This window comes from Nothoprocta perdicaria, unplaced genomic scaffold, assembly GCF_003342845.1.
Source record: "Nothoprocta perdicaria isolate Ctin4 unplaced genomic scaffold, notPer1 scaffold_20, whole genome shotgun sequence".
Taxonomy (NCBI): domain Eukaryota; kingdom Metazoa; phylum Chordata; class Aves; order Tinamiformes; family Tinamidae; genus Nothoprocta; species Nothoprocta perdicaria.
The window spans coordinates 4,906,705-4,933,621 of NW_020455205.1; the positions used below are offsets into that span (position 1 = coordinate 4,906,705).

A 26,917-nucleotide genomic window follows, 5' to 3' on the forward strand; every position below is an offset into this window, starting at 1 on the left:
TTCTCCTTATCAAAATACATTCCACCTAGTGCTGCTGTCTCTGTTGCAGTTAAATAAATAAAATTATATTTTAAAAGGAATCTCCCAATCATTCAGAGTTTTAGCCTATGAGACCCTCCTCCACACTCAGATACTTAATATATACCATGCTCAAACAAGTTAAAAATCAGACAACCTTTCTGCTTACAAGTTGTAACTCGTATCTCACGGGCAAGTCTCCACAGAAGAGTGCTACGTGGCAGCTCACAGGCATACACTGACCTTGGCACTGGAGTGGGGATTTACCTAATATATTTTCCTGACTAAAATGCAGCCTTTCAAAAAAGTTTCAATGATTTTCAACATCTTTTCCCAACCATGGCTACTTGTTATACTAAGATTTTTCCAGCCTCCCAGACCTGTGCATATGTGCACACTTCTCATCTTACAGTTCTCTTCCCAATTTCTGCTCTTGGCATGTCCATTAGAATGACGATGGTCAACTACACAAACGTATAGTCCGAGCAGCTCCATGTTAGCAAAGAATCACACCTTTTGACAGAATCTGTACAGTGAAATGAACAACTGAGTCTTTGTCATTTGGAAAAGAATGTAAACTTTTGGCATCTGTAACTTGATGAATTTATGCAATTAACTATACCAGCTGTGCAGCAGTAACCTTCATCGTGTGACTGAAGTTCCCTGAAGCTGAGTTAAATTCACAAATAGTGCACTGCCTTGCAAAGCTGTTGACAAAATCAGCTCATCATCAAAGTTCTATTTTCAGTAGCAATTATAAAGGCCCTCATAAATAACAGTAACATGGATATTTGATTACTAAATTCGGAAAGAATAAGATCAGGGTAAAATGAACCCTACAGGGCTGAGACAAACAAGTATCCTTCAGTAGAGAAGGTATTGCTTCACAAAGGAGCAATGTTTATTTTTCTGCAGTCTTAACTTCCTTACACCAGTGACAGCTTTTTCAAAACCAAATCTAAACTTCCTCCATGATCACGCTCAGCAGACAATCAGTCATAAATTTTGCAATTCTTCCACTAACGGATTAAAATGCATCTCCAAAACTCTCAGGACACAGCAGTACTCATCATCAGTGAGCCGATGAGTATCTTGGTAGCTATTAGCACACTTTCACAGGAAATACTTTGTAAGGTTTCCATGAAAGGAAGAGAGAAATGCATTTTTTCTTTTTTTCTACTCTGAGAGAGTCGTAATGAGTACAGTACATACCTCTCTTTAAAAAACATTCTAAAATAATTACCATGGGTAGGAATGGGATGGAAAGCTATATTTAGTTCACATGAATATGATCAAAACAACACACAAAAGTTCTCTGACACACTCCAAGTTGTCTGCATTTGATCCTTACTCCCCTGCTGAGCTTGTTCTCTGGATCGCAGACTTGGGGCACAGGAGGAACCTGCTGAGACTACCAATGGATCTATTATTTGGCTCATAAAACTTGTAAAAATCTCACAGAATGCACAACATGCTATTGTGTCTGTAAATCTCTTTCACGACTTAGCAGCCTGACTCAAAGCAGTCTGGCCTGTTTTCCCTTCTACCATAAAAGGGTTTCTTGAAAGAGCCATTTAACTGTGACCATGGTTTCAGCAGCACTGTGAAGACAAAGGAAGGGTTGAAGTCATATGGACACTTCAGTACTCAGACTCCAGCAAATCAGTACATTTTTTCCCTTAGAACTTGCTTTGCATAATTCGTTCTCTTTATGTACTGAATGACCTAATACATCAATATTCAAGATGCAAGAAACTGCCACTTGTAAGCTTTAATTTAGATTCATGTATTAGAAACTATAGTGCATCTATAGAGCGCATTCTCTAAAAGAATGTCTTCAGAGGATTAATTCCATTATCACTGCACTCTGTCTTGCATCTTGAACAGAATAAAACAGAAGGAAAATTGATTTATTTTGCCTTTGCTCTGGTTAGAATATTTTGAAACACAAGGAATTATTTATTTCACTTCTGATTCTACCAAAGAAAGGTTTGTATGAAAATAGACTTTTTAAGTTTCTAATCAGTTTCTCTGTCCTTTATGACGATGCCTGTTTGCAGTTGCTGCTGCCATGATCATCACTGAGATGTTTCTTTTGCAGTGAAACACCATAAACTAAGGCAAGAAACAACTTATAACTAACTGACTTCTCCCCATCCTATTTACAGTAGCATCCATTTTTTAACAACCATTGCTCTCCTCCCAACAGGAGCACATTTTGAACAAAACATTCAACTTCTTTCTTATGGGACCCATAACAAACACATGTAGCATGTTTGCATCCCTGCAAAAAAAGTGCTCATTTGCACCTGTATACCTATAAGATCTCCACTGTGACCAGCTTCCTCGTTTAAAATTTCCTTTTACACCAGGTGCTGGTGCTGAAATGGAAGGAGATGCCGCATACATGTGCAGCCTGGCAGCGTGCACCAGCTCTGAGGATCGCTCCTGTTTGATTACTTCTAACTGTGCATCTTTCAAAAAAGCCAGGTACTCTCAGCACACTTCTCTTTGGACTACAACTCTACCCGAGAGTTACCAACATTCTGACCATCCTGCTAGTATTTAAAATTGTACCATGTACTATTTTTAAGATCATGCAGTTTATTCAACCTAAATTAAGCCCAAGTCTTTATTCTATAAATGAGACAAACAAGAATCAATAATAAGACTTGGTGTGCAATCAGCTTGTTCTAGTATTTCCCTTGTTATATACTTGAGACATATAGACTTATAGACTTGAGATGTTTAATATTCAAGGTTATGTGTTTTCAGTCACTCACTCAACAATTCTCTGCCTTGAGTAAACACACCTATACTTTCCTGCACATCAGACACATGAATCTTTCAAAACTTTGATATCCTGAACGAGGAAGAAGTGATAACCAGAAGTGCTCTTGTTGCTTTCTCCCTCTTCTCTTACCATCTCTTTTCCATTTAGAGCTATTTATTTTTCACTATCGCTTAACAGACACCTATCAAAACCCAACCACCCAAGAGGCACTAAGCCTACCTGTTCAGACTAAATTTGCGCATTTATGTTTCTTGTCACATTTAAACAAATGGCAATGTTGGTAAAAACATAGTGAGATGCTAGAGAAAGCTGTTAGTTTGTAACTCAAAGAGCTTCCTGCTTAGTAGTTTACCCCTGCCTTCACTCTGCCAACATCATTCATTCAAGGACTTGGAAAATTTATAAAGGCAAGTAATAGAAAATAATGAGCATATTCTTGATGAAACTTTAGGATCCACTTAAAGATTCCAAGATTCTTTTGTTACTGAATTCAAATATATGCTTTACAGTCAGAGCACACTGATAACAAATTATTGATAGAAGTCCTCCTTTATTTGGAGAACTGATCATTTTGTTTAATAATGCCACATCATTTTATTTAATAATGGAACCAGTTTTGTTAGCAACCATAAAAATCACAGCCAAAAGATTTTGGAAGGTTATATTTAGAAAGTAATTTCTGTATATTTTTTAAAGATGGGATTTAGGAACCCAGCATTTCCTCTCCAGAATTCCTACTTTCAGGCCATTAAATTGTGGCTCAAACCAATTCACAGCTCATTAAAGCTAGGGATGCAAATGGGAAAAAAATTCTGAAAGCGGAAAGTGAGGGCATCCCTTGCCTTCTCGCCTCCGTAAGTCTCTCTTCCCCAGGCTTTCCTCCCTAACATCAAAGTTTTCCTAACTAAGTTTAGCACCACAGCTACTGACTAGAGTCCAAGACATGTTTCTGCTAGAAGAGTTGAAAAGATCAGAAACCACATTTATAAAAGAAAACTTGCTGCAACAAGACAAGACATACATATTGATGAATAGGCAAATGAAAGCTCTGTCTTCTACTTGGCCATATTAGTAAAAAACGTGCTTTGTACAGAATAGTGCAAGACACAGAGTAAATTAAATTCAGCAATTAACACATTCTCTGTTGCCTTTGGCATCCCCTTCTTCCGGAGGCTCTCAGCTTTCTCTGCCTCAGAAGGTACCTTGCCACAGGCCAACGCTTGGCTGGGAGCGAGGCCAGGGCCCTCGCAGGCCCGAGCCAGCCACTGCTCGGAGCAGCTCTCCACCAGCAGCCGGCAGAGTCCTTGGGCAGCTCCTTTTCCACACATCTCCAAGATCTGCTCCTCCCCTTCTCTTCCACATACTAATTTTAACATCCAACTTAACCCTAGGCTGACAGCGCAGCAGAGGACCCCTCCAAACAACTCCGAATTGGCCTCCAGGTCAATGACTGCCTGGCATTTCCCTTTGGCAGTCTCCTCTCAACACTGCTTTACTCTCCTGCCTAGTTCCCTCCTTGTATGAGCCCTGAGCCCTAACCTCTGGCTGCCTGGGCTACATTAACCCCCAAAGGAAATTCTAGCAGCAGCTCCCTATTGACTTTGGCATTTCCTCTTCAACCTGTTGCTACTATCTCATCTCAGTCTCTTCCTTGCCTGAACTTTAACCTAGGGCACAAATGCAGACAGTCCACACGGGTAGCCACAGCAAGACTTTCCAGTAAACAACAGTAATGCAGCGTATGTCTTTACTGGGTACTTTTCATAGGATTAAAATCTCCCAAAATGAAGGAAAAAAGCCCAACAACTAAAGAATCCCATTGTAGAGAGAGATGATTTTTAAGCTAGATTCTTTCAAGGATTTGAGAAATATTATTCCCGTAAGTTAACCATGAGGAACAGTACTAGTTCAGTGTAAATTACAGAGACATCACATTGCAAGACAGAATCATATCCCTAAGGCTTCTTCTTTAAGCTTCTATATTGCCAATCCAAGATTGATTTTTTTTTAAATAAAATTTATGAATGTTCCAGATTATTTGCTATTTATTCTAAGATTATTTTCCAAAGTTCTCTGGTGCAAATAAAAAGTCAAGAACATAAAATTTTGCCAGGATTCCAGACACATTATGTGTTCTATAAAGAACAAGTAAAAGGACAGAGGAAGTCCCTTGAGGAATATCTAGGACTACTTTCCAATATGCTCAGATTTCTGACTGAATTAGGATGGAGTTTCTGTATGAATTAATGGATGAATTAAGGCGTAGTATTTTAGATTAGAGATGAAATAACAGCAGTTTTCATAAGAATATTGCTGAAAAGATCATCAAAATGTTAGGCTTAGGATTATCTTTTCAAATGGGTCCATTTACTTTTCCAAAATACATAAACAAGTGATAGATTATTTTAATCTTAACAAAAGCAAGCTAATAGCCAGTCAGCATCTACTTGAAAAGAGGCCTCAATATCAAAATACAGCATATCCCCAAAACACAAAGCCCCCAGTTATCACTGACGCATGCAGAAAATAGCCCGATGCACAGAGTTAGCTTCTCTACCAGAATATAGACAGAAGCATTATTTGACTACAAAGAACCAAAAAAGCTGTAGCAATGCTGCTTACATATCAAAATGAATATCTGGGGGTTAAGATGTGGTACCATACCTTAACATATTCCAGTGTAGGATCCAGGATATTCTGATCTCTGCACGAAAATGGGGCAAAGAGGGAAGGAAGACACAGAGAAAAAAAAAAAAAAAAAAAAAAAGTAAGTCCATGTATTTTTTATAATGAAGAGATGCATTTAAATAGTTAATGATAAAAGCCAAGTTTAAAATAGTTTATGTATTCTACATAAACCTCTAGAAGGTCAGTAGTGGAATCTCTAGCAGTTCATTTTGCAACTAAAATTCACTACAGAGTTTTAAGCAAAGTGAAAATAATCAGTGTTATAGAAAATGACATTTCCAACAGTTACATACCACATAAAACACTGCAAATAAATTAAAAAGAGAGCTCTTCCAAGAGCTTTTAAATTTATTTATTTGCTTGAATGACTTCCCATTTAAGTTGCTTCTAAGGGTATCATTCATATGGCACTGGTAACACAAGAAAATAAGTAAATATCACTTTTCTTGTAAGTAAAGCATAGTTAACTCTACTTCTTGAAAAATAAATATGGTTCTTGTACTCTGTTATGGACTTCTCCAAATTTTCATAATCTCACCACAACAGTTACTTGAAAACCAGGCAATCATGCCATTGTCCCATTTTAAAGAAAACTGATCTCTTTGCAGGTTTTCTATACTTATCAATGACAAATATTCCCAAAGGCACAATAGCCTAAGAGAAGAGCCATGCGATCAACTACACTGCTTCTGTAAAAAAAGAATAAACATATGGGTACAAATGGCTCTGTACATTTGTTTTTGCTTGAAAAACATCAGGTTAACAGAATTTGCGGCAGAGACCCAGATGTTCTCTGCATAATCTAAGATGACATATACTATGCTGCCTTAATTGCAAACATGCAACTAACTAGCACACTGAAAACTCTGCAAACCTAAAAAGAGTTCGTGGGTTTGAGATAGCAACCAAGTTTGTCATACTGTCAACATACATCCCATAGATCTAAAACCAGAATCTTGTTTGGTGGAGGTTTTTATGATTATTTAACATAGGAAACTTAGTAAGTAGCTTCATATAGGTAGAAGTTCAGTTACACTAGAATCTACCAACACAGGACAGAGTCTCTAAGTTCAATGTTGTTATTTAAATGCAATTGCTGGAACTGTGCTATTGTTTTACACAAAGTTTTAGTCTTGTCCTCTAACATCATTTAATCTGGCACAAAATCAAGGGGGAAAGCAGAGTCTTTCTGTTTCTAAAGTTTCTCCTAACACGATGGTGCTCAACTGTCCAGGTTATGCCATGAGTTGCTGTTTCACATTATTGTGATATTTATCATTAGTCAAATTCCATTCAGAGTTAAATAAAAAGGAATAAAGCCACCAAATCTACTGCAAACAGAATTTGGTCTGAGACTTTTTATAGCCAATATAGAGAGAGGAAAAAAAAGGAAGGTTGGTAACCAGATGCACAAAAATTTGCAAAAAGATAACAGAGAAAACAAGGATGAAATTACAGATGGAAAAGGAAGTTGCTAAAAATAAAAATGTTTTCTTTCCTAACAACATGCAATTTAACTGGAAATATAATCCCCTTCTTCAAACACAGTCAAACTCTGCACACATTCAAACGAACACCGGGAAATCAGGGCAATGCTGAATGCTTCTAAAAAACTGCAGTTACTCACTTGTCTCTGGGGCGTGAGAGCACTGCAAAGGCCGTGGGCCGCGTGTCTGACAGCACTGCAAAGGCAGCACGCTCAGAACCAACCCCAGCACCAAGCCTGGCACTTCACCTGCTCACTGTGCCAACGTGCCCACTTCACCTCCAGCTGCGCACGGAAACAACACTCCTGCAAACCACCCTGGCAGAGGAAACGGAGTGAATGGTGGTGTGACAAAGCTCTCCACAGGTACTATAGGTACTAGCACAGTTCTGTACAGTCTGTCCAAGAAGCTGTAAGACACCCGGACACTGCAAACCCTGCAACTCCTCCCTAGCACAGGTAATGCACAAGGAGATTCGTGCTGTGACCCCCTTACCCTCAGATATCTTCTTCCTATCAGGGCTTCCCCTATACTCCCCACCTTCCCTTCCTGTCCAAGCCTTAATCTTTGCACAAATTTTTGAGGTTATTTTCAAGATGTGGTTACTTTTAATGGTGGGGAGTAACAAACTGTGAAGATTAATTACTGAATTTTCCTGTAACTCCATTCTACCACAGACTGCCATATTATACACAGAGAAACAGGAGATAAAGCAATTAGTTCAAATAATGTCAAATAATAAGCAATTAGTCAAAATAATCCTTAATGCCAAGATGCTGAAGAAAAATATATATAAGAATTATCCTTTTCATTTTTTGCTTCCAAGGCATCTTAAGCAGGGCAAACACAAAGAATCTAACTTTTGGTATTAAATCTCCTGCAACACTACTTAAGGTTATTTTTGGGTAAGTACAAGACCATGTGGAAAGTACTGCCAACTCTACCAATTCAACTGAAGGTTTGTTTCAATAATTGCAAGTTCTTCATCTTTCAACAGATATTATTACATTTCTAGTAATGTTAATATTTACCTTCATAATGAGTTTGATTTTGCAGCTTTCTTTTCTTTACTTAATACATATATGAAACAAAGCCTGCACATAAGTCAACCTGTACTGTGTAAGTTGTGGGTTCACAGACTAGCTTATATTATATATTTTGGTTTCCCAATGATCATGTAGCATCCTCTCACCTCAAAATCTCCTTCCAGTATTTTTTGCAGCAAGTCACCAAAAAAAAAAAAAATCGTAACATGTTATTATACCACCCTCCTCCCTCCCGCTGAACAGTCAAAGTCCTCTATTGATTGTGTAGAAACTGCTGCAGAAGAATAAATACTCCTCCAGTAACAGTACAGCACTTAAAAAAAAATAGTAATTAGTCAACATACTCTTGACCTCCACTACTCTGAGTTCGTTCTGACCAGAAACACATACTTGTGTTTCTAGTGACATCTGGAAATGCCTCTCTCTGCTGGCCAATCTTGTAGACATATAAACCTTTAATTGTCTCTTATTAGTCCCTGGAAATGATCTCAATTTCTTCAGACCAGCTACAAGATTCTTATGAGCATTATGTATTTTTGCATGTGTTTTGCATGAGTTTTGTGTTATACTGGCTGTGAGCGACTGTCGAAGAGCATTCAACTAATACCATTGAATACCACAAGAATCAACATACAACTCACAGAAAACATGGACCACTAAAGCTGACTCATGTGGGGAAAGGGAATAGAATATGGATGTTATTGCAGGAGATGCTCTTCCATTTCCCTTACCCCTATGGGCAGCCAAACATGAGGTTTTAAAATTTTAAAAAACTACCTTTTGAATTGACAAAATCAGTATTGTAGGTAAAAAGAAAAAAAAACTATAAGCAACTAAAACCATACTTTTGGTAAGGATAGACTAAATGTATTTCTGAAAACTTCAAATCATGCATTGATTTGGAGACAATGAGCAATCAAATTAAAGTCCAATAAAGAAAACATTGAAGTCTGAGTAACCAGTCATTCTTTTTAAATTCTTGATAAAGTTATGATGTACTTAGAGTCCATACTGCTACTGAAAAGAGGAATCCTAGTGTTTAACCTCAAAAGAAGTTACTCAATTCAGAGGATGCAGAGGAACAGCCAAAACCTCAATAACTCTGATATTCTATGCCTTTCTTTTTCTGCAGACTCCAAGTTTGGTCCTGTCACTCTCTAGCACTGTTTCAATCAAGTGTTTTAAGCAGTTACCCCTTAATTGTCAGGGGAGGATTCTAAGGAAGGCTTCTCTTTCTTCCAGTAACTGTAGGTTTCCTAGTCTCATCACTGCTGCCATGAAGAATCCCGCAACATTCCGACCTTAATTGACTAAACCATATGAAGTATCTGCTTGCCTTTGGCATCCCTGGACCTCTCAGTCATGCTTACAAGTTAATTGTAATAACTTAAAACAAACTTAACTATAGACACAACAGTATTACCAGAGATGCCCAAGTCCCCAGCTATCATTCAGCTCCCATATATGTGCTCTTACCCTGAGAGAAAAAACTAAAGCAGCAGCTCAGAGTGTTACACATTTTTATGAATGAAACATTAAGACATATTGCCAGTTATCTTCTCTAGTCAGCTAACACTTAAATTATAAAAGCATATTTACTAATTTATTTTAAAATGACCTTTACTGCAGACTTTTTCAAAGGCTCCTCCTTTCTACTACACTAAAAGGGTGGCCTTGAGCAGAACAGTCTTCTTGACAGTGCCAAGGCTGATGCCTGAGAAATCAGAAGGAAGATAACACAGGCTCAGACTGAGCTTGAGAAACGAAACTGTACCAAGATGTCACACAGTTCCTCAAACAGAGAGAAGTGCTATAAAAAGACCAGCTGGGATTCAATGCTACTTCAATTTGTGTCTTTGCAATCTCTCCATCTATACAGATTTAACAAATGCACAACTACTCAAGTATGAAGATGCAAGCTGGAACATGCTAGACAGGCAGTATTTATGTAATGCAGATCAATGTTATTTGTACCGTAAACTAGAGTTAAAAAAAAAAAAAAGAAAGCTGCTGCCCTCCAGCAACTCCTACTTCACACACGCTCCTACATTCCTAAGGCCATTGCAGCCTCCATCCTCCAGCTGCACATCACTGCAGGCATGACTCATTCAAGCACTAGTGGAAACAAGTGCAAACTGCTGTGACTAACTGGGTAATGACCTGCAGTTCACACTAGGCAGCAGAGAGTCTGCAGTAATTAAAACTCAAGAATAGATACCGTGCTATTTTCTCTGAAATTAAATTAAATCTTGACTTGTTCATATTTGTTAGGAGGCCTCTGCAGAGATAATGTTACAACCATTTGCTTTTACTACTTCAACCCTTTCACATCTCTCCACTTGCTTCATTTCATCTACCATAGCAGAAAATCTGTCCCAACCACAAACTCTGAAGCAGTCTGGTCAGATTTTTGGAAGAAAAACTCCACACTACAAGAAGTTTCAGACACTACACCTAAATCACCTTTTCCTTCAAAAATTCTATAGTTTTATAAAAAGCTCTGCCAAACTTACCTCACAATTCAAAAAAAAAAAAAAAAAAAAAAGACCCCAAAACCCAAAGGTATTGATGCTCCTTTCATTTATCTTGCATCTATTTTCTAACCTGAAAAAAATATACTGCATTCTATAACTCCAAACCATTTTTACCTCTTATTTTGAAGCATAAAACATGTAAAATATTGATTTTACTTGATATTCAAATCTTAATTTTATCAAGTTGTATTCATATTTTGATTCTCAAAGTGCACCTAATCATATGTTTTAAGTGCATGCAGAATACAACAATAAAGCCAAACATATTCCAAAGCAAATTACCTATCAAACACATTAACATTTTTAGAAATCACATGTAACAACTCTACACTATAAATAGCGCACCTACCACATCCTCAGAAAATTAACAAAACTCAGACAGAACATGCAGTATCTCAAGAAACACCACAGACTGTTTCTAACAAGGTGGAAGCAAATCCCTGAATAACGTGCTCCTTACCAAGAGTAGTGCTCCACTAGCTCTCTTCCCCTATAAATCAGGAAACTGCCAATTCAAACAGCTGAGCAATTGCCATCTATTGTGGTAGATGGAAAGGGAATGTTTCAGGAACCCAGGACACTGACATCAGTGGCTTTATAACTCAAGACAAACAGCTTAATAACTTCCAAATATATTACCTTTAATGATACATCCTGCAGAGAACAGTAAATCCACTTAACTTTATGCTAATAAAGTAGTCCTATTGACATCAGTAAATTTAAAATTTAATATTTTTATTTCTGCCTGTGTATCTATTAAAGATGCTATTGAGAACTCTAGAGAAGGAGGCAAATCTCACACAGCTAAATGTGCAGAGCAATGGAGATCAAAAAGTGAAAGAGGTACAGAACATCCTAAACGTCCAGATAAACTAATCTGCTCCAGACTAACCCTTTACAGTAGCAATAGAAAGTCCACTGCTGACACTGCTTTGACTGAAATGATGGGAAAAATAGCCAAACACAATAGAAAGCCTCTGCTGCCTAATACCCAAACTCAGAGGCTAAAGTCTGGCTAAATACAAAATTCTATACATCAACTGTTCAGAACTACAAAAACTGTTTATTCATTCACAGCTATAGAAAGATACTCAGAACTAGTCTATAAACCACATTTTAGTTTACAGTTTGTCATTTTCATCATTTGGAGGCAGGCTCAATCACCACTGGAGGAAATATAATTCCTGGGCTGCTCACTGCCACAGGTAAAGAATTACTGAACCAAACCCTACTGTCCTCCTTCCCCTGTGCCCTATCTTCTTCCCCAACCCCCCTCCATACACACACACTCAAACATTTCTTCCTCTTTTGCCTAAAATATGTTTAAAACAATGTTCAGTATGAATTACGCATATTTGAGATTTGAGCACAGTTAAACACTAACACCTTATCTATCTGAAAAAGAAAAGAAGGACGAGTTTGCAGCCAAGTCAGGAATAGTCAGGAATAGACATGGTTTGAAAATGCAGAATGAAGACAGCTGTTGAGAAGGTGAAGATTACAGTTCTGTAGCTACAATTCCATACTTCCAAATAGATAGGAAATTAAACAAGAAACTTAAAAATAAGAAAAACTATTCTGACCAGCTGCTGTGTCCGAACCTTTCAGAAACTGTGTTATAACAAAATATCTAGGGCATTACTCATAATTTAGAGAAATGGGAAAAGTATTTTGAGTTCAAGCCAGTGCCAATGGCACAGCCTTACTATTTATCAGTGAGTCTAATTTGATAAGTCAGTATAGACAAAGAATGGAATTTCAACCAAAACCTGCCTTTACAAGCGTGAGGAGAAGAAATGGCTACGGAAAAGACAGCAAGACTTAAATGCAAGACTTAATATGGCATAAATTCAACTATCCTGTAGAACTGAAAACAGTTAGTGTAAATTAATGTCAACTTTGTTTGAAGGTTTTAATTAGTATCAGAAGCAGTGGTGATGGTTTCTGGCAGATGATGTTTCAGTGCTTCCTGGGGGAGGCTCAGCAGTAGGAGGAAAATAAATGGTTTAATGTAAATGTGTGACCACACAGTTACTCCTAAAATACCCAAAGCTCTGCTCTATAGATAGTGCCATACTACACATACATGCAGGCAAGGATCAAACTTTCTTTTTCCTATCAAATGTTGCATTTCTCATATACATTATTTTATCCATCAATTACATTTAGTAAAAAGGCCTGATTTTTAATCACATTCGGCACTATAGACATTAAGCAGGCATACATACATGGAGCTTCAAAGCTTTAGAGCTCTCTTAGAGCATTTCACCAGCAGCAAAGTATTACAGTTTTATCAAAAAACATGTAAGGTAAAATGCACTTCATTACACAATTAGTCCCAACTGATTTAGTGCAAATGTAAGCATTAGCATACATATCTTACCAGTTAGAGCTGAATGCTTACCACGCACATGAGACTTGCTCCGTTACGTTTTTTTTCTAACATGTCCTGTCAGATATACTAATAAAAGGTGCAAAACCACCTCAAGGAGACTCAAGAAGTGATATATTTGCTGACAAGTTTTTAGTGTCTGCCTTTCCACTACAATTAAGCTGTCAGGTCATGAAACAGAAGATGCAAAGATTCACAGTGAAATTTAACAAAAGCAGAAGTTGGAAGTTGTTACCACAGCACTGTTTGGGTCTTTTAGCAAACCTACTGGAAGATCATGCACATAAACAGCACTTGCTACCATGACTCAACAGGCTACACTACCAGCATTCTTGTTATCTCATTTCAAAACTGTGGGGTTGCCACTCTGATCAAGCAGAACTCCTGACTTTTCCCTCACAAGCATTCTGTTCCTGTTCTTACACCTTGTACCTAACATTTGGTCTCTCAAGAAGGGCAAATATGTCTTGACAATCACATTTACTAATGGCTCTTGAGAAGACACATGATAAAATCTCACAGTCTACTGTCGTATTTTTCTTATGGTAGCAGCCCTGACTTCTCATGTTCTCTTGAAGTATGTAAAGCCAAAGAAGCAAATTATGTTTAAAAGCTGGTTCCCAGCTGGTTCACTGTGTCTCAGTGACATAGAGGAATACTAAATACATGAATGCCCTTTCTTATTATAATCATAAAATCCTTAAGGTTGGAAGGGACCTTTAGAGATCATCTAGTCCAATCTCCCTGCACATGCAGGGTCACCTAGAGCACGTGGCACAGGATGGTGTCCAAGCGGGTTCTACAGATGTCCAGAGAAGGAGACTCCACAACCTTTCTTGGCAACCTGTTCCAGTGCTCTGTCATCCTCCCTGTCAAGAATTCTTTCCGTAAGTTCCTGTGGAACTTTTGGTGCTTCAGTTTGTGGCTTTCTCCTCTAGTCCTATCGCTTGCCACCACTGAAAAGAGGCCAGTCCCATCCTCCTAACTCCCTCCCTTGAGGTATTTATAGACACTGATCAGATCCTCCCTCAGCCTTCTCTTCTTCAGGCTGAATAGGCCCAGCTCTCTCAGCCTTCTTAGACCTATATGGTGGAAAATATGGTGGAGAAGAAATGGTAGAGAAGACAGTTTGATTATATTTGCCGCAAGCAAAAGAAAAAAGAAAAAAGAAAAACAGTGCATACACAACCCTTTGTAATTTAGAATCGTCCTTGCCTCACAAGGTTTGAAAACAAAACATATATTGTTATGAAGGACACAGCAAAACTATAAATCCTTATTCAGAAGTTCTCACTCGGTTAACTTTTCTCAACCTCTTGTCACCCAGACAGCCCTCTTATTTTCGTTCCTTTAACTGATTCGCTATGAAACTACATTTTGTCAGCTGGAACAATTTTTCATTTTATAGACCAAAATATCAGAACAAAGATATCTGCAAAGTTGATTTATTTTTTTGCCAACATCATCAGTGATGATAAGAGATTCCCAAAAGAAAAGTTAGGTATCTATGTGGATTTCTTTCTCAAGAGTCATGGACATTATAACCTGGAAGTCAAATGAGAATTACTAATGGCATCATTTGCTGTTGGCTCAGTCAACCTTGGGTTCCACAGGGTCTCCAAGAACTACACAGATGTCAAAAGACCCAAAATCCAAATACCTACATCCCACATAAACAACTGTATAGTATGGATATTTTAAACAGTCATGAGTACTTAACAGCTCATGTACTGACTGATCTTCTTGCATAAGGAAAATAATTTTGCAGTCTGAACTAGTCAATAACCTAAAAAGGGATTGGGGGGAAAGAAAAGTGGAAAAAAGAAACAGAGTTCCCAAAATCCATAAAACTTTTTTTTAACTCCTTTTTTTCCCCCAACTATCACATAGGCACATTTGTCACAACTGTTCTGGGGTTTAGCTTTTTCCATGAAGAATTAAACAGAACACTAGAGAGAGGATAAATTCAATTAGCATGCAAAGTGATAATAAAGAGCTGAGTTTGTAACTGAACATTTAAAAACATATCTAAATTAAGGTTTTGCAAAGTACCTGATGTGGAGTTTACTGCTCTGCCCATCTTGTAGAGGATGCTCTTCTATGGCATCCTGTACAAAAGATGGTTGTTGCCGGTTTGTCCTGGTGTAAGGCAGTGTTCCCGTGTGGCTAAACATGTCACAGGACCTAACGGGAATTGTTCCCTTCTTCTTCCTGGGGAGAGTGCCATGTATAGAGATGTCTTGAAAGGAGTCTGCACGATGCTCTGCCAGGGAGGGTTTGCTGGTCAAAAGGTCCATGGAAGAAGCTAATGAGAACTGATGGTTCACTGGGACATTTCTGTGAAGACTTGCAAATTTCCCTGCAGCTATCATTCTTGGTTCTGGGAAAAGAAAAAAAAAAAAAAGAAGAAAAAAGAAAAAAAGAAAAAGCACATCAATCAAAGTCCCTATTTAAATGGAAATGAAGCAGCATAACTAATGAAAGCACCTAGAATTGAACTTCCAAAATGAACTTTGTTTCTTTTAAGGCAGTCAACATGCACCCTGTTGCATTACGGGCCAGTCATGTTGCTTCATTAACAAAAAAAAAAAAAAAAAAAAAAAAAAAGAGAGAGAGAGAGACCCAAAGTTTTAAAAGCTTTTTGACAAAAATGAGAGATTCTACAGCTCAATTTGTAAGAGTATGTTTCTAAATCCAATAGCTGGTACCACTGTGACGGAAAAATCTGTTTCTGAAGGGTTTTGGTCAAGTAGCAAATTCAGCAGAGAAATGGTTACATATTTCTGACAGGCTATAAACTAAAGGGCTCTGACCAAGAGATAAGGGCAGGAGCAGATGACTGGAATTCTCTTCTGCCTCATGCACAGCCCACTGAGGGAAACCACTGCTGATGCTGGAGATTCATATAGCTGTCCATCACTTACATTATCTATTACCGCCTGCTGTACAGTAGAGGGTTTTCTATTACTGTGAACAAAACTTGGTGAGGCAAACACTTCAGACACAGATCCTAGCGCTGTTCCTCAAAAAAAAAAAAAAAAAAAAAAGCCTCATGCTCGCTCCATGCTCCATGACACTATATAAGGCAGATCGGTCTTACACTTTCCAGTAACATTAGTTAGCTAAAACTGTTTTTTCGGCCAACACACCTGAAGTCAACCAATCTTACCTAATTGAACCCAGGTGGTCACCCACCAGGTGTCTCCTATGAAAACTGAAAAAAACCACAAGCACAGCAAAGACTCTCATGTAATCAGAAAAGACTCTGGAAATAGCAGCTCTGGACAGAGTATTTGCTCCGACTTTGGACAAGTTTCTTGCTGAAAAACAACAGTAGTATCCTGACAGGCCATCTGCTACCGCTGCACAAGAATTCCTCTGGTCTGGGGCAACGCAGAGGTGCTGCCGCGACAGCAGAGCTGGCTCTGCAAGTCCTCCCCTACCCCTTCTCCGGACTCAGCATCACAACACGATCGAAGTGTGGCTGCGCTAAAAGTCCCGTTAGTCCAACTCAAAGCTTATCCTAAAAGTCTTAGTTTCAGAGGAACACTAAGGCTGAGCTCAAATTGATGGAAGAATTCTGTCAGCTTCCCTACACAGAAACTCACAGGCTGGTTAAGTTGTTCCAGACTTGCATAGCAAACACCTTCCCACTTCTCCCTTATTCCAGGTCTTACAATAAATATTTATTAAGTACAGATGATAATCAATATTTAGATTATGATTATTTTAATCTTAAATTTGCCAAGGCTCTGAGCCCAACTACGCTATAGCAGAAAAACTTTTGGAAATAGCATCTCTCATAGTCCTATCACATGATTATAGCAATCCAGTAGGTCTCTAATCCAAAATTCTGAGAATTTTCACTAAATAAACAATGATCCTTCAAAGGACAGCATTTTGCTTTTTACCGTCCCTCCTAAAAGGCCTTTCTTAAAAAAAAAAAACTGTTTGTCTTAATGGTTATATCATAATCATTTCACCTTTCAAGTCCCACTCTTTAAACACTACACCACAATCCATAAATTTAACACTTCAAATTCAAACTTGAGTTTTGAGTAGCTAAATTAGAGTCCACATTTCATAAGAAATATCCACATGTCAAGCATTTGCAAGACGCTTAGCCACAATTACATGTCTACAGAGGCTCTGACAGTATTTCAAGTAATTCTCCCCTCACAACCACTGCAAACAAGCCCAATCTGTGAACTTCTACCTGTAAATTTACCTGCTTACCTCTCTTCTTCTCTATCAAGAATTTCTGGTAAATGCAAACCAAGAACTAAAGCAATCAGCTCTGTAACAAATGTTTTACTGAAATTTCTTGCATTGAATGTAAACAGTGCAAAGTAGTGAGCTGAAGCTGAAGCTTCTGGAATGTCTCAAATATTTTAGCATATGATTCAAGGTATGTTTGACTTGACTATAGATAGACACCTGATACAGTTTCTCCCTGGAAACTGTACTCTCTGAACCTCTGTCACTGTGAAAACTGTCAACAGTAGACATGGTAGGAATTACAGCAGAAAAACATCAACAAGAAAAGATGAAATTCAGTTCTACAAATTCCTTTGTGCCAAGTATGTATTTGTTGGGCAGGATGAAATATGTATCAGACTGCAACTGGGGGGTAGGGAGGTGCTATTCACATCATTATTTAAGGTTTAAAAGGACCATATGAACAATAAAACAAACGACCTTTTCCAACCTCAAAGCAACAGGCAAAAAATCTTCAATCTATGCCCTCTTGGTTTGTGGACACAAACACAAGCTTTCTGGCTTGGCTGGGCATCCTGAGAACCTTCTCAAGCAGTTTGCAGAGCCTAAGAAAGTGTTCTGAGGCTCTACTCAATCTGACAGAAGATTAAGTGGCCCTTCCATACCAGAATCTAACACAACTAGCGGTGATAGCTGTGATTTTGTTGTTTCAATACACTGCAGGGAAGAAACGATGGAAAAGGTTATCTGCAGTTTGGCCTCAGAGATTCATGCATGACTAATAAACTGGCCAAGTTTTCCTTATAAAACGAAAACAGAAGTGCAACCAGACTCAAGCTATCAGAATTACTTCTAGAACACTTTTTGATAATTAGATGATTCATGCATCTCTCAAAGTCTTATTGACCTAACAGGCAGCAGGATTCCCCTGACTTTGGATCAAGCTCTGTGAAGTCCATATGTGGTATTACCATACCACCACCAGTGGTACGGCACTACTTCCAGTCTCACCAGTTCTTTACCTATAGAACACATTCAACTGATGAAAAATTTACATTCTCAGGTATATAGAATCAACATCCGTAAAAAACAATAATTTTTAATAAAGTCCCTCACCTCCCTCCTCTCCCAAAATAGTAGATTTGGAAAAGCTGGGGATATGTAACTTGTTTTCTCCCTTTTGATTTCCTCGGCTCATTTACCTGTATTATATATGCGCATGTTGGAAATAAGGGAAGCGGTCAATCATACTGGCAAGTAAACCTCAGGATATAAATCAGACTTTTTTCCCCTCACCTGTGTAGTAGGATGATTGAAAGAAAAACAAAACAAAACCAAAAGCAACAAATGTCTAAAAAGCCACAAAGACCGTGTATTATGGAAAGGAATACAGTTAAAACTAAAGCCACTATAAATGCATACAGTCAGATTTCACATTAATTGTTTGCTAGAAGTACCCTACCATCTTTTTCATTAATAGAAATGGACTCTTGTTACCAAAATAGCTTACGTGAAACATTCTGCAACGTGCATTTTCTGCTTGTTTGTAACAGAATAAATTGATGCAGTAGCTGCTATATCAAACAGGTCACAGAACTCTGAGAAGAATATTAAGGTTCAAGAATCTACAGCTTGTTAAGATAAGGAGAAATAGATTGCGAAAGCACATATGAGAGTTTAAAGGCTTTCAACTTCTATCAGATGAAATGTACATCTGTCAAATACCAAAAAAATCTGTAAGATTACAGACGGGATCAACGCTTTGTATCCGATCTTGAAGGATCTTGAAGTTCCGTCAAACCATTCTTGCTTTCTCCTTATACAAGTGAGATATACGTACACATAAACACACAAACTCCATCCATGCATCTTTGAGCTCTAATCTGACAGTCTATTTAAAATGTTATTTACAATTATTCTCAGTGAACAGAAAACACACAGGTCAGGATAACTTATCTTCACAAATTTTCTCAGTTTTAAGATGAAAGAAACTGGTAAAACACATACTTCCTTTTTACCTGTAGAACTCCTCCAGACCCATAAATAACATCATAAAAGAATAATCATTAAAGAGCATTCAGTAACAAACAAGTAGAGACCTCATTAGGCTTATACTACAAAATTATGGAAGAAACTTAAGCGCCCACCAGTTCAGCTCAGTAATCCTGAATAGTTCAAAGCCTTGACTAGAAATAAACACTCTCTCCCCTCTTTGCCAGTAAAAATAAACAAAGAACTTCACCAAGGCTAAAGTCAAATCTACACATTTTCAGCTAACGATTCAAAATACAAGCTTTGTTCTTCCACCGCCATTGGAAGTTATTTATTGTTTTGCTTGCTACTTTGTTCCCACAATTTTAACTCAAAAAGAATAATTCCATAACAACTCAAAATGAACCCTTTTAAAAATCTTTCCTACAGCAAGCATACTATATATTATTTGGAATTAAAAACCAATTCATTAACTTTAACAGCTCTATGCGTGTTCCTCTTTAAGAGACAAAAATTAAATAAAAACAATACATTTCCTTTCCATCTACCCAGCGAAACATCTCCCTACTTAGAGCACAACGACGCTCTATACTTGTACGTTATTTGGGAGATTTCCACGGGATTCATTCCTACGAAGCCTCAGCTCAAGTATCTCGGTGGATCAAACACGTCAGCAGCCAGAGCCCCGGGCAGGACCTTTCCGGGGCCCGCTCGCCAAGCGCCGCCAGGTCGGGGCTCTGCCCGGCGCCCGCCCTGCTCGCGGGCGCGCACTGCCGCCGCCCCGGCACCCGGCCGGACACCGCGGCCCGACAGCTACGGGCCCGATCGCTACCGCTCCTTGCCCGGCTCGGAGGGGATTAGCGCAGTTTCGCCTCGGCCAAGCGACTTCCTGGCAGCGAGTCCGTCGCACCGTCCCGGGGCTGCGCAGAGCGGCGGTGCCAGCTGGCGCCTGCCGGGGAGCGAGAGAGAGAAGCAGCGGGTGCGGCGGCAGCTGGGCCCGCAGCAGCAGCGCTCGGACCCCAGCGCTTACGGTAAATTCCCCGGCGAGCTTGGGGAGCGCCCGAGGCGCTGCCCCGCCGCGGAGGGGCTGCGCGCACCGCGGCGCCCGCGGACCTGAGCACGAGCCCTTCGCCGCGGCTGAAGTGAACGGGCTCCAGCGGAGCCTGCACGCGCCGCAACACGAGCTCGCTCGCGCCGTCGGTGAAAGCACAGGTCGCGGTTTCAGCGCGCGGCACAGACCTGATTCCGTGGCTGTCCCGCGCGAGGCGAGCGCGGCGCCGCCGCTGAAGCCGCCGCGGCCGCAGGCGCTGTGAGCGCGGAGCCAGCGCCGCGCGCCCAGTTATGGCTGTGACCCCTCCCTCCCTACCTCCCTCCCTGCCTCGCTCCAGCCCGCCGCGCCGGGCCCTTGCATACAGTGACCTCGCGCTGCCCTTTCCCAGCCCTTGAAGACCTTTACTTCCATAAGTTCTCTCCTTAAATTAGCACTGACGCTAAGATTAACCATTTCCTAAACTCACCCTCTTCACAGAGCAGCCAGAGTACATTACATATTACATATTTCACACACTTAATGAACTTCCCACCAGTGAAATGAGGTCATTTGTGTAACAGGTTGGTAGCACAAAATGCCTTTTCTAAAGCAAGGATTCAGATATCCGTTGTTCAGATGGGGAGCTGTGAACACAAGAGCCTCTCACAACAAGACGTCAAGTACTCTATCTACAAGAGCACGGGCAGACATCATAGTGAGGAACACGCAGCCTCTCTGCTTTAGCTACTGCTCCTCCGAGACATATATCCAAATCCTCCTCCTCCTTTCTTAAGATCTTTTAAATGCTTGTTTCAAGCAGATGTGGTCTGAGCACATTTCACAGACTGTTGTTCACCTCACTCTTCCATCTGTTGAATGTCTCTCTTGGTCACCCTCAGTGCCCAAGCAAAGTTCTTGCTGGATGACACCAGCTGAGAGCAGCGGCCACTTTGTCTTCGTGCCTGGCCCTGCGAGCCAGGCAGCCAGGGCCAGCCCTTTGCTGCTAACATCCTGCAAAGATCTTTTGTTTATGAAACTGCTTTTCAAAGCCAGGTACTATCTGTTCCTTTTACTCTTTCCTCCCACTCCTCCCACAAGTAGTGTTAATCAGTCTTACATGTTCAGTCCATAGGTTCCTGATATTGTGATCCTTCTCTGTCTAAATGTTGAAGGTCACGAAGGAGCAGATTATTCATCTTCCAAGACCTCAGTGTATTATCAGGCTAATCAAAAATAAATGAAACTGTGGTATTCTCACTCTAAAGCAGCTAAACTGCATGAGATAGTGACAATAACAGGATTAAAATTCCAAACAGCAACCTAACATAGGTGAAATCACTTTTTGTAATTTGTTTTCACTGAGAATACTGAATTTTTCAGTCTGAACTATCACAAATTGGATTGAATGCTGTATGTACATATTCTTACAGTAGAATGAAATAAATGTAAAAAAAGAGCACTGGAGCTTGTTCTGAAGTGTAGCTGGGCCTAAGGATCCTCTAGCTCGCTAAGATTCTTTCACCAATATGCATGTTAAAGTAGTAGTTATTGGGAGAGGAAAGTTCTTGAAAGAGTGAGTACTGTCATAGATATGAGCAGAATCTTTCCAAAAGAAATTTCAAGTCAGATGAAGTTTACTGAAGTTAAAGAGAATAAATAATAAACATGAAGAGAGCTCAAATACACAGTAGGGGTAAGACAGCTGATGAGAAAGTAAGTTTTATCCAAAGGAAAACCAGCTCACACTTAGCATTTCTTGGCTGTGCTTCTATTTCCTCCCTTCCCATAGCAATCCCACTTTGGATTCTTAACACATAGGCAAGAGCAGTAGGAAAACATTATTATTCTCGGCACTTTTACAGAAGTTTCTTTCAAGACAGGAAAGCTTCAGGTAAATGTGAAAGACAATAGTTTCCCAAAGGATTCACTGGCAGTAAGAGATAACTCATCACTTGTGGCATACTGATGGACACAGCCACATTTCAGTAGCTTCTTTACTCAATTACTGAAAATTACTGACCCTGCACAAAACCTCCTAGTGATGATCTCAAACCAATTTTACATAAAATTAGGCCTAAAGCCATGACAAACTCAATTATTTTCAGTTTCCCAGGTGCAATGATATTTGAGCTACTGATGAACTTGGAAAACAGGCAAATCTTGAACACCTTGTAAGCACTCTGCAGTATCTTCTGTCATTGTCTGTTATTTAAAATAGGTAAATTGAGAGGACAGGGAATGAGAGGTTAAGAGAAATGCTTTAGGTACAGTGACAGACTCCATAATTTAATGGTCACCAGGTACAGCCTACAGTGATTTCCCATATAATTTTTCACATTCTTTCTCCAAAATATACTTGGGAGAAGGGAAAAATGGGGAAAATCAGAGAGAGGAAAAGGGAACCAACAGACAATGATCCTGCCTTGGGAACCAAAATGTCTCACTAAGTTCTGTTCAAGAAAATGGGATGAGAAGACACAAAAGTCGACATACCAGTCAACTTACAGTTATGATCCTCTGACTCGCTTACTTCCTGTATCATAATGTACATCACAATGGTACAGATTCTCACACAAAAGAATGTGCAAGGGCTTCATCATCTAATCAATTAGAAGATGTTACAAGTCCACACAATTTTTTCACCTACTTTATGAAGGAAAATTACTTGGTTTCCTATCTATCACAGTTTAGGTAAAAAAAAAAACCAAAAAACTAAAACCATGCTAAAAATTCAAATCCATTTTGCCACATAAGACATTCTTCTCTATTGACTGATTTAAAAAAAATCATGAAATTTTCACACAATGTTATTACATGGGGAAAATGTCACCATTCATTGTCATGTTTTTATGAATAAGAACTAGAAAAGGAGTACTAATTTCCCTAGTTACATGACTGGGTGCTAAGTAATGGGACTGGTAGCTGGGTAGTCCTAAATAAACTGTGACCACTCTTGAGTGAGTCACCACATCCTCTTCCTAAGGGGTTTATTCTGTCTTTAGATGTAATGAAAGTTTGCCTTCTCTATGACAATTTACACAACACATTCTTGTGCCCACTTTATATGAAACATTTCTATTGGCAATTTGCCTGTAATCTCTAAGAATGAGGAACTCAGAGGACTGCCTACACTGGGTAAGTACCTTAGTTAATTCATGAGTTAATTTGAATTAGATTAGATTCCTTGTTGCAAGGTTTTTGGTGTTCTAATATTCGATTAAATCTACTTTTGGAAATGTGTTTATTAAGATGTGGGATAAAATCTGGAAAATCTGGAAGCACCTATGTCCTGAAACAACTGCAGTACCTTTGCCAAGCCTTCAAACTGGAATCCTATCTCAACCTGCCATTCACCTTAATCATCTTTTTATCTATTTAGCATCGAGCTGTCTATCTCCTCACCATAAAACCGTTAATGGTGAAGTGCTGTCCTGTGTGACATCATCCTAAGGAAGCTCCCCAAGGAACCCGAGACCGTGCTGCTCCCTGTTCCCGTAGCCCACAGTGCCGCAGCCTTGTTCGGTCATCCTCGACTTCCGCTGTGCGCAAGGGAGGCGGGTGCACAGGTGCGCCTTTCCACCTACTGCAAAGCAGCTGTACCGGGCAATGAAAGAACATAACTGGGACTCCAGACAGTGCCAAGACTTTATACTGCTTTATACTGCTGCTTGTTGTAGCTTGTATATATTAATCACGTTAAGAACGGAATGCTTGCCAATTCTTGGGGGAGAGTTTTCAAAAGGGACCTGGCTCACAGGAACAAAAGAGAGGATGGGATGAAACAAAAGAGTTCATGAGAATTTTTCAGTTTGACCTTAAACTGCAGAATTCCAGTCTTCCTAAAATAGCTAGGAGGAAATCCATCTACTTTAAAAGCACTGCTCTGCAGCTGCAATGATACAATGCAAAAATAACTATACCACGATTACAACATGGTATGCAAGAACTGCTCACACAGCAGTGCAGGCTTCCTAAAAAAACAAAAGCCAAAGCAAGTTTTTACTGCAGACTTGTCTTAGAAGTGAAAGGACCCAAACAAAATGCTGCATTCTCTGAACTCCCACTGATGCCCTATGGACAAAGTAATGCTCAGTATAAGCGCTGATTAGGAAATCAAATTTATTCACTGGTAATTTTCAAGTTAATGAATTAAAAAATTCAAGACAGATCAGAATGACAACCCCAAAACTGAAACCTGCTCCAGTTCTTGGAACCCCACAATATTTCATTTGGAAACTAAGAACAGCAGCATCTGACATTATAAGATTCCTCCTAGTTGGTAAGTGAAATGGACAAATTTAGCCAGTAGCTTTCTAGGTTTCCAGGATAAATCTACCAATATCCAGGCTTGCTTTATGGCCTGTTGTAGGCCTGGAGATGCATGTGGATCCCCAAACAGCTATATTAACGAGTCAGTCGAGAAGTCTTATGATCCACATCCTCCAAAGTTCTGTAGCCAGCCATGTCTCACTGCTGACAGTCCTGGAAATCATGCTGTATTAAAACAAGAGAACCAGAGAAGTTATATAGCCCTTAGCTGATCTGGCAAAAAAATGGAGCACGAACATGCTGTGACTTGCTGGAGTTCCTGGCTACAGCACAACCATTTCTTGTGGACCTAGCACTCGGTTCATATCATACTAGATGTCTGATCCTCATTCCCTATTGGCCGAAAGGTTCAGTTCTGATAAATCAGTATTTTCCAATAGGAAGTGGTTTACTGTTAAACTCCTCTAATCTGCAGCTTATAAAAGGGTAAGTCTCAAGTCAGAAAAAAAAAAATGGAAGTTTTGGAAAAAAAAAAAAGATCACTGCAGTTATCAAAAGTTGGTAGAACCACTTACTGCAGAGGTCCATGTATTCCAAGTCAGCTAGTACTAGCCACTGCCGAAACCAAAACACTGAATGGAAAACAGCCCTTGCCTGATACAGTGCAAGAAAACATCTTCTTTAACAACTCACAATTAATAATCCACTTTGCATTAGAAAAAAATAATTATTGCACGTAATTTATGCCAATAACATGTCATTCAACTCCCAATATTCAAATAGGTATAGAAAAACACATCAAACTATTCGTGCTGGCATGGATTACAGAGTCATTTTTCAAAAGTTTGATTAACATGGTTTCAACTGCACTAAAACCAGTTTTCTTTTGTTGACTAGTTTTGGTAAATGGTAGAGTAAACCAGGAGATAAGACCAGGAGGATAAACCAGGAGAATTATGGTAAATCATAAAACCATTTTCCTCCTGGTCTTATCTTCTGGTTTATTATATCATTTACCAGTCAGTCCATTTTCCTCTCTTTTCTGGGAAGACTCAGATTCCTACCAAGCTAAGATGTTCTTGTAAACTTTTTTTCCCATGTTTCTGTAAAAAGTTGCATATACAAGGGAATTAACAGCCTCTCTTTGCATGTGACAGACTTTGATGAGTTTTTCAACCAGAATAAACTGATGCAGAGAAAAGGGTAAACAGAAGACCAGAAAGTAAGAACAAATTAAGCTGGAATTTTCTATGGATGAAATTGAAATGTTACAAAGTTGAAAACATCTGACCATACCAACATCCACATCTCCGAGTTCCTCAAAAAAGAAATGGCAATCACCTTCAAATCTTTCTCAGTATGAACAAGACAGACCACACAGGTAGCAAGTTGTTACATAGAGGAAAGCGTTCAAAGCAGCAGCCTCTTCTCCATCTATTGGCAAGGCTATAGGCATACTTTAGCACTAATCTGGAATCTGCCAAGTTGACACTACATACCAGCGCTCCACAGCATTCTAGTTGAGCTTGCAAAGTTTTAAAGCAGAGCAAAAGACGACAATACGAGCAAAAGGGTTGTAGCTGACAGTGTAAGATACCCAGACATGATGAGGGAAAACCATTTTTGCTGATTATGGATGACTTTTCTCTGCCTTTTTATTTATGTTTATATATTTGTGAGCACAGACAGGGGTATCACTCACTTATCTTCCCTCTTAATAGAGGCATCCTAGGTCTTCTGTATCATGAATTAAGAGGGTGAAGACACACATGGTAGGGAACAGAGAACACTCTGCATTTAATTTTGATTAAATTTCCCTGCAGCAAGGAAAGAAACACAACATCTGCAAAAACTGCTATATAAGAATTTAAATATAAAATCTCATTCACCCATCAAATGCTCAAAGTTACAGAACACCAATGTACATTTCACCTAATTCAGGTTTTGTATATTGTTCTATATTCACCCACAGTAATGGGCATCATGACAATGTTTATATTTTATTTAAATCCATTAAGTTGGCCTTCTCTGTATGAAACTAATAAAAGATATGAATTTTAAGCCTATTAAAACTGCACTCTCTACAGGAAAACCGGTATAAATATAAGCTAAAAAGGCAAGATTCTTAACCCTCTCAAAGGAAAAATGATATTGGCTTTTATATATAGCCACTCCAATATAATAATAATGTTAAACCATCAAATGTTATTAATCAGAATTCAGATCATCAAGAAAAGGTAGTGGAAAGGCAGAGTCCCAGCCCTTGGAATGCCTCGTAAGAAAACTTCTCATCACTTGACTTTTTATATATCTTTCCACCCACAACTCAACCAACAATGCCCACAAGAATACCTCACATACTTATGAGTGTACACGAACATTTTAATCGTCAAGTAACACAAAACTTTCTATAAATAATTCTATCAAGTTCATGAAGATACAGGAACAA

At 39.1% G+C, this 26,917-nt stretch overlaps 1 protein-coding gene and 1 long non-coding RNA gene across 5 annotated transcripts in view; both read right to left on the minus strand.

Annotated features, from left to right (window-relative positions):
- Positions 1-26,917, minus strand: part of BCAR3 (BCAR3, NSP family adaptor protein) — an 87,117-nt gene that overhangs the window by 30,938 nt on the left and 29,262 nt on the right. For 2 of the 4 annotated variants that reach the window (XM_026037847.1, XM_026037844.1), the window contains 2 exons: positions 15,012-15,339; positions 5,477-5,516 (listed from right to left, as the gene is read on the minus strand). In XM_026037847.1, the coding sequence (XP_025893632.1) occupies positions 5,477-5,516; positions 15,012-15,339 (368 nt within the window). Of the gene's footprint in view, positions 1-5,476; positions 5,517-15,011; positions 15,340-16,128; positions 16,150-19,737; positions 19,813-26,917 lie in introns of those variants that run through there. The other 2 variants (XM_026037845.1, XM_026037846.1) reach the window with 2 other exon arrangements.
- On the minus strand, positions 24,384-26,280 carry LOC112946103. The gene is made up of 2 exons (XR_003249149.1): positions 26,171-26,280; positions 24,384-24,693 (listed from the first exon to the last, which is right to left on the minus strand). It is a non-coding gene; the product is annotated as an uncharacterized LOC112946103 (long non-coding RNA).